This window comes from Drosophila persimilis, unplaced genomic scaffold (genome assembly GCF_003286085.1).
Source record: "Drosophila persimilis strain 14011-0111.01,24,50 unplaced genomic scaffold, DperRS2 tig00000579-arrow-pilon, whole genome shotgun sequence".
In the NCBI taxonomy this organism is placed as follows: domain Eukaryota; kingdom Metazoa; phylum Arthropoda; class Insecta; order Diptera; family Drosophilidae; genus Drosophila; species Drosophila persimilis.
In genome coordinates this window covers 601227-613957 of record NW_020825322.1, presented here as the reverse complement: position 1 = coordinate 613957, position 12731 = coordinate 601227, and the positions used below count along the sequence as shown (strand labels likewise).

General features: G+C 46.4%; 1 protein-coding gene across 1 annotated transcript; it reads right to left on the bottom strand.

Annotated features, from left to right (window-relative positions):
• Positions 1-11259: 11259 nt before the first annotated feature.
• On the bottom strand, positions 11260-12516 carry LOC6598350 (lysosomal aspartic protease). The gene has a single exon (XM_026990444.1). The coding sequence runs from the start codon at positions 12508-12510 to the stop codon at positions 11260-11262; it is 1251 nt and encodes a 416-aa protein (XP_026846245.1). The 5' UTR covers positions 12511-12516.
• Positions 12517-12731: the final 215 nt, after the last annotated feature.

Here is a 12731-nt window from a genome sequence, read left to right as displayed (position 1 = left end):
TTCAAGCCGATAGGAGATGCTGGGCCCAGATTGTGCCTCCGGCCACTGACCGATCGAAGCTACTATCGCGGCGAGGAGAATGTTCATCCAGATAGGGGCGCAGACTCAAAAGATTGCAGCTTCAAATGTGGGGAGACCTAAAAGGCGATTCCAGGAGTGACAAAAGATGTAGAAAACATAGAAGATACGGTAGATACTGTAGAGTCGAATGAATAATTATTCTCCTACCATTGTCACGCTATTGCGTCCTATATTATTGGTTCCATCTTCCGATACATCAGTAGATATTCAATCAATGCTTTGATATGTGTATCTTCGTAGAATGAGACGATTACTGAACTTTTGGAGTCTTTCTTAAGGGTTTTATAGGGAAAAGCTAACACTCGCATCTTGCAGCGTTGTCTGGCGACATCAGAAGATCCTTGAACTCTCTTTAGTCGGACATCTAGGGACATGATCACAATCTAGAGGGAGAGAACCATTCCTTATCTCAATCCTGTCTTTACCTGCCGCCTCGAAAGACAATTCCCTAGAGTGTAGCACGTGCAGGATTTGCACTATTCCCTGGAGCACTATGAGCTCTCTATGAGCTGTAAGATCTGCGATCTGTGATGATCTATGATGATGATCTACACGTGTGTCCAGTGTGTGAGTTTTGCATAAACATTAAGGCACATTAGCGATTGGATTGGACGCTGGGCACTTCATTAAAACATATTTTGGCTACCTGGCAAGCTGTTCGATAACAAAGACACATCCCACGGAGCAAAGAACAAAGGATTCCCCATACGAGTATATGATCGATGGCACTACACAGAGATACAAAGTCTAGTCTGCTGATGACTCAATCATTGTGCAACGATCTTGCAGAACCTGGAACCTGGAACCTGAACGCGAAGTAGAAACAGAAACAGAGCCCAAACCGGACGTGCGATAGTGCCATAGTTCTTTGCGGATCAAAGACATACACGTGTGCTAATTACCAAGTCCTACATCATCTGTGGAAGCAGCTGAGCCCATGATCATCATGAGGATCGCTCATGCAAATGTATGCACAACGGTAACCCCAGGCAGGCTTTCCGTCCCAATGTCATATCCCAGTACCAGTGCCAGTGCCAGTGCCGGTACCAGTCTCTCTGTATCAATCTCATTCGCATATGATATGATATGCATGCCGGTAGCAGAAAGAGACTGCAATCAAAAATCAATTCATAATCATTTGCAAGGTGCAGACGGCGGCATCGCCAGGCGACAGAGAGATTCAGACTCGGACTCGGACTCTGACTCGGGCTCGGACTGGAGACCCTGACTAAACGGCCGGCCACCAATGGCAATTCAATCAAATTTGTTATAAAACTGTGAAAGTCTGCGACGGCGACAGACAGCGATCGGAAACAGGACTCAAAGTCAGGGGTAGATATCGGATATTTGCATGCGATCGAGCCACAATATTATGCAAAAAACCAACCGATTCATTGCTTTGCATACAAACCCACGAATGGAGGATGGAGGATGATTCCAGTTCCCATTCCCCAATCCCCATTTCCAGTACCATCAATGCTTGGCGATCTCTCTGGCCCGTTGGTCGGCCATCCAATCGACTCACGCACTGATCGACAGCGAGACACAATTCAATCATTTTGGACTCTGGCCAAACGTGGGACGACGACGACGACGACGCAAGAAGACGAGGTCGGTCGCTTGATCTTTAGCGCTAGATTAAACGATCAGCGGAGACAGGAGCCACCGAAAGACATCGTCCTACGATCGGAAGACAGACAGCCAGCCAGACAGACCCCGCGGTCCGAAGATCGTCGATCGTCAATACAATGTACTTGTTTTTGCTTCTGCTGCAGCTTCTGCTTCTCCTGCCACATCTCCTCCAGTGTGTGTGTGTGTGTGTGTGTGTGTGTAGGTTTATCTGGTCTTTTGCTCTTCTTTGCGATCGATCGGATCGGATCGTGGGCCCAGCAAATTATTTCACTTGCGCCACAAACCAGAGAACCAGAGAGCTCTCTGGTGGTCCCAATGTACAACTTGATTTCTGTTTCCTTTGCTGCAATGGCAGTTTGATTTGTTTAAATTTAATTATGCATCGATTGTCGATTGTCGACCCTCTCTCGCTGATCGTTGCGTAGGTAGATCCCGTCCTTCCATCCATCCTTCCACAGCCACCGAAAAAATTGACTAAAAAGAAAGGACAGGATATATGTACGTACAATACTTACATACAGGTGAAATTATGATGGTTGCCGGAGCCCTTTCCTTGTCTGATCTGATCAGGGCACTGCCTTTGATTTGATTATCAACGGTCGCGCATCATCATCGACGTGGTGCTGATCGTCAAACCGCCAAATGATGATCGATGCCAATGTCTTGACTGTTGGCTGTTGGCTTCCATTTCATTCGAATCTCTCTCTCTCTCTCTCTCTCTCTCTCTCTCTATCCCTCTCTCTGTTCGTTCTGTTCGCAGGCCATTTACATTTTTTGTACTCTCATTCTTTGTGCAACGTATGAAGCGATCAATCAAAAATGCAAACAACAACCCAGATTGATCGGATTGATCGGGTAAGCAAACCATATCGATAGAATGGGGGAGCCCCCGAAAAGCATGTGACAGAAGACAAAATAGTTTATGAGCGTTTGATGTGAGCAACGCGATAAACTACATCCAACAATCCAACAATATCTCTCCCTTTTTGGCTGACTTTTGTATGCATACACAGGATATATATTTATGCATGCATGCTGATGATCCCCAGTGATCCCAAAGCCATGCCGATTCCATTCCGATCGTCAGTGCATAATGAGAGCCATACTCGTACATAGGGGATACGATACGCATCGCCCCATTCCACTGTCACCCCAATGATGTACAGTTTGTTAGAATTTGAATTGTGCGGAGCGCATCGTAAATTGTCGCTGGCGATCGATGAAGAATCACCGAGGATCACCTGAAATTTAAGATTTTTTCTTTCGCAGAGTTGAACTTTTAAAGCGCAAAGATCGATTGGGATTTTACTCTTCTCTGATCCAAGCTTGGGTTTGGACTTCAAAGCTTTTGATTTCCCCCAAAATACACCATCGGATAGATATCGGAATTGGATGACACACTTCTTGTGCATTTATTTGCCATTTCCGCAAGTCGAGAGCAATCTAAACCACTTGGTTATGCAAATTTGCAGACGGATAGATAGCGATCTGCAGCACATACATGTTTGTATCTACGATAAATTAAATAAATTCCTATATACACACCGTGCCATAGAGATAATCACACCCACACCCGGAGAAGAGAGACAAATTCACTTGAACAACCCGATCGACAGCCAATAGCCCCGTAGCGGCGCGTCGCCTCGAATAGTGTTTGAGGAAGATTTGGCGCGGGGTTTACGATTTTATGCATTTTATGAGGATGAGGTGGAGGTGGAGGTGGACGGACATTGGAACTGATATCGCCGTGACCCGTGGCGAGGGAGATACTTCGGTGGAATTATTTGCATACCCCGTCGCCGGTTCTCTCTCCCTCTCTCTCTCGCTCACTGTTCTCTGGTGTTTTGTAAATAAATGATTCGGGAATGGGAACGATATCGGGGAATCGGTTAAGCGACTGCGTGGGTGTTATTGGACTTGCATAACTATGTCGATCGACGATCGTCAAGTCTGGGCTCGGGGCCGGGACCGGGGCCGGGGCCCTGTGTCAATAAGCCACAAGTCGCAAAAGTCAACATTTGCCGAGTGTGTCAAACGCGCGTCAATCAATATATGAAGAAACGGACAAAAATTTAAATCAATAATTCCACATGCCATAGGCCCGATATGCGATAAGTTAAGCCCCCAGCCAAGCAACTCCTTGCACCGCAGAGGATCGCAGAGCACCACTGCAGCTCTTCGCCTCCCTCCAATCTCCATGAGAGGGCGCATCTAGAGCGGATCCAGAGATCTAGGCAGAGCGCGGGTTCGCGACACGTCATTATCATTAGGCTGCTGCCATATATCACGTCCCCAACCCCAGCACCAGCACCAGCACCAGCTCCAGCCACAGTCTCTTGTATCTGTATCTGTGATATATGACTCGCCCGCACCTAAATTATGACTCCAAAAAATCTCTTTCACAGTGCAAATAGCCGGCAGCACCTCGGGGTCTGCGCGCAGACAATTGCAGTGTTTCTCGGGTAAGACAGATTGATTCTATCCCTTGGGCCCCGTGGGAGGGTAGGGATCCATCGATCCTTCCTTCCGAGAAGGTGTTTAGATCCAAACGCTTCCAGTCTTCCAGTCAGCGATTGATCCGCTGGCATCGGAGCATCTATATATCTCAGTAATAACGCACGTCTATCTCTAATGCAGCTGGCATGCGTAATTGAAATGATGGGGATGCTCGTATGATGTTTTGAGACAGAAATCTTTTCATATTGGAGCCACAGTGGAGCAAACCTAATGGGTTGGGATCACTTCATCAGATCAGGGAATCAGTTGGAGGATGGTTTTAGGTTTTCTCTGGTGATCTTTCCAATGTGCAATGATCAATAAAGGCTAGTATCAGCGGATCCTTCCGTATGAAGTCCTATAAATCATAAAAGGTACATTATCATTAGCGGATAATGTTGGCTCTCCAATCTCTGCTCGAATGTGCTTTTATCAATGAGATTCATTGGTTTTTGCGGTTAATCCTTAGGAGTGAAGCACATTCGATCAATGATCCTGACACGAAAGAAGACCTTCTTTAATCATTGAAATCAATGGCTTCCTTGGCTGATCCGCAAAAGTGTTCTGTGGATACGATGTGTGTATTCATAATCGCCGTCTTGACGCCTCCACGCCCACTGTGCCGCCCTTTTCTCATCCTTATAGACGGAGGCACAGAGCACAGCACACAGCATGTCATCGCCTGGAGCTAGTACGAGGAGTGTTCATCATCCAGATCAAGGCAAGATCTGGTTCGGGCTGGGGTTCTGGTTTTCGGGTTCAGGTTCAAGATCAGTCTATCATCATGGCTGGGGCCATGCTGCTGCTGCCTCGATCCCAGCGATCACAGCGGCGTCTCGCGGCGGCTAAAACAACAGCGGCGACATCAACCAGTGAGCCATTGAGCCACCGAACCACCAGAAGCAGCAGCAGCAGCAGCAGCAGCACCACCACCACTACCAATACCACTGCCAGTACCACCAGCAAACGGCAGTCAAAACTCTGTCAGACAGTTTGTAAACAGTTTTCAAACTCACATCTGAGAAGGCAGCCGAGCACATCAGTGGCCGCATCGCGATAAAGTCTTCCACATGCCCCATTCTGTTATTTCAACTTGCTTTAAGCCTAAGACGCGTCGACTTAGATGATGATGATCATGATGATTACGATGATGATGGCGATGGCGATGGCGATGGCTCTGAGGTTGCCTGCTTTGCTTTTGCCTGTTGGTTGTGTCTGGCGGGGTCTGACTGCCTCCTGCCTCCTGCTCTTGAGTCCATTTCAAAAACTGTGTCCGACATTTGCACCATTATAACTTTATCGCTTTTGGACAGATTGTTGGCATGACGGGGGCTAGCCGGCCATGGCCATGGTCATCCATCCATCCAGTGAGGCGGCTATTGCTGCATCCACAGAAGACGCTGCCGGGGCCGGGCCGTGGCCGTCATCGTGTCCGATCTTCAGTCAGAGTGAGTGATGTACCTGCTGCCAGAATGTTGATGATCATGAAGGCTTAATAGCATTAGGCTGGTATCTTTCCCGCTGCTTTCGGCTGAACGGAATGAACGAGGGGGGGGATTGTCAATAAAAATTACCCACTGTGCTGAGGTCTATCCACCTCTCATACAGCTCCTGGCCTCCTGACTTCATACTGCATTGTCGGCGCTCCGCTTGGGGGCTTGGAAGCTTGGAGGCTTGGGGGGCGCCTTAACTATCGATCTACAATTTCCAATCTCCAAAGCTACTTGTAATTGCTGCTGTTGCTGTTGTGGCAGTTGCTGGCAGTGGCTGCTGCTGTGCGGATTATTAACTCGCGGGGATGGCTGTTAATGTGGCCTTTTGCATTTCGTTTGCAGGGGCATCTCGCACTGCGGCAGCTCTTTAAAAACCCATTTAAGCTTACAAGCTTGTTAAGCTTGCCCCAAATCCAGGCAGAAGCATCGACCAGTCGGCTGGGCTCCTCCTGTTGCTGGTGCTGGGGCTGCTGCTGCTGTTGGCTCATTTCTCCATTGGGGGGCATGCCGTTTAATGCAATTTCACGTCGCTTTTTATCGCCGCCTAAGTAGCCACTAAACGGCAGCTCTTTAATCTCAACGACTTGGCGCGTTTGCCCCAAAAAACAAGCCAAGCAGTAGCTTCAGTTTCAGCTCAAGAAATGAACTTTCTTTGAGGTCCAGGCCCCAGGCCTCGCCCACCTTGTTAAGCGTTAAGGACACACCAGAAAACAGAAAACAGAAAACGGAAAACGGAAAACAGGTCCTAACGAGGCGCACACTTGGCCACAGATTGGCCACGCTGCCCATCGATTCCCATCCCATCCCATTGGATTTATTTTTAGTTAACGCTAAATTGCAAGCATGGCAACTAAAGGCCATAAAATCGCATGCTCTTGCCTGGATTAAATGCACCATCAGATCTCTCGCGTACGCTACCAGAATCACGATTAAGAATATTTCAATTAGTTCAGTTATGATCCTTGGCTTGGGTGCCACCTTTCGCATCCATCGCAGCCCTCACATCCATCCATCGATCCAAAGTATAGCCGATTAAGGCAGCCACAGTTTTTTTGCTTTTGAAACTTTCCAAGTAGAAAGTTTTTTGCTTTGCGATCGAGCCATGCGTATTTTTTTGCATCGTTTTCTTTTGCCAGAGTTTTTGCATTTTTGATTGATTCGATTTCGTGCATCTTGAGCATCTTTAAGATACATTTGGTGGCATGCTAATTAAGTCACTTGACCAAAAAGGAGGATGGCAATGGAGATTGGACAGTGCTCGTACGAGTATTATTGCCTGTATGGCATGGATGGGCTAACGAGACTCGATTAAATGGGCTGAGCCCTAAGCTTTGATCTTGGTAAACGATTTTAATTGATTAACTTTCCATTTAATCCGCATCCTGTTTGATGGCATTCAATGTCCTTCGGGGCCTTGGGGACTCTGCGCTCTCTACTCTACTCTCCACACTCCTGGGACGGCTACTGTTGATTATGATTGCTATGGGAGATGAGATGGGGAGACATGCATAGGTACGAGGAGTATCTGTCCCCGCTGATGGGCCAAAATTATGCCATAAATGCCAAGGTAAGACGATCCACTTTCAACGCGCTTCGAGGCTGCTCATCTCGTAATATCCGTTGCTCTATATGTATGTATGTATATATCATAATCCACAGCACAGGCAATCAAGCCATCAAAAAGCTTACCACAAAAATATCGCTGCATCCGAAAACACTTTCATTAAACTAAATTTTTATTGTGGCACCACCACCAGACCGGCGACCGGCGACAGGCGACCAGCGACCAGCGACGAGGGACCAGGCCCTGGAGTCCAGGGGATCGACGTCATTTTCATTTATGGCGCGTTTCCAAGCGATTCGAATATAAAACTTTGACCCAGTTTTTTCCTCATGTTGTTATCATACCGAGTATGAACACGCCGCTGCAGCGGCTGGTGGCAGTTGCAAGTTGGCTTTCAAGCTTCCAAAATTGCTACAAATTACACATTTTTCGGGGCGCAAAAGTGTGCCGCATGCGTGACAGGGGCTGTGACTGTGGCTGTGCGACCCAGGACTTTTCCCCCAACAGCTTTGCAATTAAGTCTGGCCGATGTAGCAGATTAAAGTAAATAATATCTGATGGTATACTCGCTCGTAGTTGTGGCTGCTGCTGCTTCTGATGCTGTTGCTGCCTCTCTTCCTCTTTACAATAACTCATAAACTGTAATCACTTAGGGCACACGGCGGCGGGCAGCAGGCCTCAAAACTAGTTATCCTTATCGATACGAGTGTAGGCCCCAACCCAAGCTCCCCCAACGGACTGGAGCGAATCGAATCGAAACGAAACGAGAGGCGAATCCAATGCGAAACGCTCTTTATCGCGGTTATCCCATTGATTTATCTCTCACTCATGGGACCACACTTCCATAATAAACCATTTTATAATTGCCACAACGATTATGTTGATCGAAAGTGGCATTTCTTTTTTAAATCGGTATCGATAATGCTTTGATACAACATAATATACATAAAATATATTTATATATAATACATTTATATAAAATGTAAGAACTAGGCGTTTTTCTTTTGGGGAAACTCTCTCTTTTTTGGCGGTGGTCTCTCTAGGGGTTTACCCAGGAAAATCCGACTCAGGCCGTATTGACTCAACCGCCGAGATTGTCTCTTTTTCAACTCCAAATCCATGCGATCTTTAATGATTAAGTATCTTGCTATCGATAATGGCTTTGGGGCTTTATGCAGAAAATTTGATAAGCTTCGATTGGGTTAATCGATGAGAGAACCGATCACTGAGAACCGTTAGACTTTTACAGATTCGCAGAAAGAAAGAAGCGAGCAAACGGAAACACGCAAAAACCATTACAACAAAAAAGAAAAAAATCCTACCTTCAGTAACCGAAGTTCTAAACACTCTTGCAGACCCATCTTCATTGTATTCCCCAAAGAAGTGTCTTTTGACAGAGTGATCTTTATTATATTATTATCTTATTGGCCTGAAATTCCTAAAAGTTATACATATAGTGTGGTATGGGAAACATTTTCCTGAAATGCTATAACCTTTCTCTGCAAGGGTATCAAAACCGCAACAACACTTGCAACAACTTCGATTCTGCATCGAAAGGAACGCAACGCAGACGCTTGCGCTGACTGCGCAGGCGCAGAGGCAGAGGCAGACGCAGACGCAAACGAAGACGAACGATTTGCGATAAAATATATTAAGATAAATGCACAAAGAAAGAAAAGAAATGAAAAGAAAATAAAGAACAAGAAATAGTTGCAAAACTTATTTACATTTAATTTGCATATTTTGAAACACTGGCTGATACACACCAGCTGCAAAATATTCGCACCTACTCGAATGCAACAATTGGGCGCCTTGGAGATGAGACCGGGTTCAGTCTTTAAGGTTTGAAAGCGATTGTCTCTTTCCGAAAGTTCCATTTATAAATTTATATAAAGCAAATCTATACTCCACTATTTCAATTTATATTTAAATTATAGATAATTATCGGAAATGCAAGATGAAAAAATGCTGAAAAATGATTATCAAAAGTCCGCTATATGCTATGTGCATACATTTGGCATTGGGTAGGGTATTAACGGTCAACCACGATGGGCTTTTGCACAGTCCAAATTCTAGGAAATAATGAAATACCCAAAAGTTAAGACTACAAGTAAGAGGAAGAGGGTGAAAATCAATGGCAGGAGAGCAATAGCATCAAGTGGGAGAAGCCACAAAAATGTCAGCTGGCACCTCCGAAAGTTCCTTTTCACACGCACTCACGATACTCTTCTCCTAGGCTTGCTGCTAGTATACCACCTCCTTATCTATCCATGTTCTTCTATGTGACCCTATAAAAATTAACATAAGAAAAAAAGCCGAACATTTTCGCTTGGCTGTATAATTGAACAGAGCACTGAACATAACAGAACAGAGCGGGACAACAAGAGATTGCAGATGTGCGAAGCGACAAAGCCGTTATCAAAGATTATTTTTTATGCCTACCAGTGCACGCACACACACAGAAAACACACACGCTTTAAGTGGTCGGTCTTGTGTTTGTGTTTGTTAGCACCATGCGGCTTTTAGAGCTTTTCGATCGTCGGACCTTATCGATGTTGTCGAGCGCGAGCGCTGTTGTACCCTTTCGGCGAGTACTACTATTCTGACCGAATGCTTGCAACGCAGAAAATAATTTTTTTAATCGGGATATGTACATAATCTTGATTATCATTTACAGTCTATAGATGTACATATGTACAAGTCCTTTAGAAAAAATTCCAACAAAATGTTAGAAACTAAATATACCGGAATGTGCATATCATATATAGCTGCCACAGAATAGATCGCTTGAAAAAGTCTTAAGCCGGATATGCATATAAATATAAACGATGTGTCTCCAAGGGTATCAAAGGCTTCGGGCCTCCAGGGCAAGCATTTCCTTCCTGTGGCTGTTTGAAATGCGTATTGATAATCATTAGTTAAGTTGTTAACTGATTTCGTTTAGAGATTTGTCAGCAGACAACTTGTTAAGGTGTTCCCCCTTCTATCCCTCTGACCCTCTCGGCCAGGCATTGTGAAATATTTTAATGTGATTTATCTGAGCGGCTAACAACCGATACACGGCCACAACAGCAACAGCAACAGCAACAACAAGTTGGCCATAAATCAAGTCGAGCTTTTGCGGCTAATGAGACAGATTGCTTTCGTCGTGGCCCGAGACCAGGACGAGGTCGGCCCCGCCCGACCATCCGAGTCTCCACTCAGAGGAGACCCTGGGGTCAAATGCTGGTGGTCTCGGAGATCCCATCCAGCCATCGATGCCTGGGCTCAATTACATCAAATGATATTTTATTGGTATTTGATGAGCGTCGAGAGTTGATGCAATTGCTTGATCAATAAATTTAACCCCGAGCCAGGGTACTGCACTCATTAGAGTGATCCTGAACTGAACCGAGGCCGAGGCCGAGGCCGAGGCCACCAACCAAGCAGATCTCGAACCCGTGTGGGAGCCGACGGGTCCTAATCCCCAGCTAAAGCACAAAAAATAACATCACATAAATAATGCGCTCATTGAGTTCCACTTTACTTCACTTCAGTTCAGTTCAGTTTCAGAGTTTCAGATCAGTTCCAATTTTTGTTCTTTCTGGGTTCTGTCTTCGTTTTTCACAATAAATCACATGGTCCAATTAGGCCCGCTCAATTTGCGATCGCTGATCCCCGAGGAGTTGAAAAACATTCCAGCAAAGCAAAGCCATAGGCCCTCCGCAACTCAATTAGGTCGACGCTGAGGCTGAGGCTGAGGCTGGAGCTGTGGCTGGGGCTGGTCTTAAACGTTCCGGCCAAAGTAGGATTTGTAAGGAGAATTGACATTACGTACAAGAGTGTGTAACATATCGTATCGTATCATATCGTTTATTTATATAGAGAAAATAGAATGATGGGGCAACCAATATTTTTGTTATCTACAGTGCATGATTAATGAGCCATCGATATACTTTGGGCTGTGATTCACACTTCTACTCGTGGGTATTTCATAGTTACTTTGATGATCGTTTAGCTCTGCAGGTTGCACAGCTTCCAAAGTCCACAAAGAGCTGCTAGGCAGAAGATCTTCAAGAGTGAGAAGGCTCCCAGAACACTTCCGGAGTTCACTGAGGCGAAACCCAAGCGATTGTTGCCCAAATCGAATTCTGTGTAGTGGCGGCCAATGAAGATATCGCCCAGAATCCAGAAATCAGTGCCCTGTATGTACGAGATGCCCAGGGTACATTCGCTACCCAATTCCACGATATACGCACTGGGTGGGATCTTGAAGGGTACACCGCTTATGGTAATGGTCAGGGTGGGCAAGTATGGAACGTCAGCGCAGAGAATGTTCTGATTAACCATCGATGTGATCATCAGATAGATGTAGTACGGAGCAATGAGGAGCGAGGTGCCCGTATCGGCCACTGCCTGGCAGTACGTGCACAAGGTAGTGCTACCAAAAGTGACGCCGTCCATCATGAACTGCCAGTAGTTCCTGCTGGAGACGGGAGCATAGACCAGTTTGCCCTCATAGAGCGACGGATCGGAACCGCCCAGAATGAGCTCTCCTCCATAGCTCGCCTTTGAGGTGCCATTGGTTTTAAGATAGAAGGAGAACACGGGCGCATCCACCAGTTTCTCGCTCCACAAATTGTAGAACGGCGGCACAACTCCGTCAACGGCCAGGCTGGAGTAGGCCATGCCAAAGATGCCGTCGAACGAGGCATCTAGCAAGCTAGTGCCCGTCACTATGGTGGCCTCCCCGAACATTTGGCGGGGAATTTTCAGTCCAGCCACGGTCACCACATCCGTGGAGAGGATGCCCGACACGCTGCCCGAGCCATAGGTGATGGAGAAGGCGGTCCCATTGACTTGATATGTGGTGGAATTCGCGGATGAGTATGTATTGTGATAATAGCAGTCAGCACTAAAACAATCCACGCTGGGAATCCACAGATTGGAAGACCCCGTGTCGAACTGCACCATGAAATTCTGAGGTGGGGTTCCGATGCTGATGCTGCCGTAATACTGAAGATTATTAACGTTTGACAGGGTCTCCACAGAGTAGTTTCCAGCGGTGGTGTTCGTAGTGCTACTGATATTGCTCTGCACTAGGTTGTATTTCCTCAACACAATCTCGCGTTCGGCTATGAGGCTTTGGCGGGTCCTCACATACTTCTCCGAGCGGCGCACGGGTATCCGGTGCAAGGACCCCGCCACCAGGCCTAGAACGGTCAGCAGGGCCAACGCCGTAACTTGGGTGGTTCTGCTGGTCATGTTGCTTGCCCGGTTAACTTCGACTAACTGCTGGGCCTCTATATGCCTGGGCTTTTATACGCCGCTCTACAAATCTTCTTCAGATAACATTTCGTGAATGTCTAGCACAAAAGGGGACTTACGCACACATACAGTGCACTTGTATGCACCAATTACCATTTTACTTTCCATTGCTTTCGGACTTTGTATCGATCACTAAGAAGATATGAATGTCTATCGAT

Coding starts and splice junctions, on each gene's coding strand:
- LOC6598350 (XM_026990444.1), bottom strand. CDS start 12,510: ATGACCAGCAGAACCACCCAAGTTACGGCGTTGGCCCTGCTGACCGTT.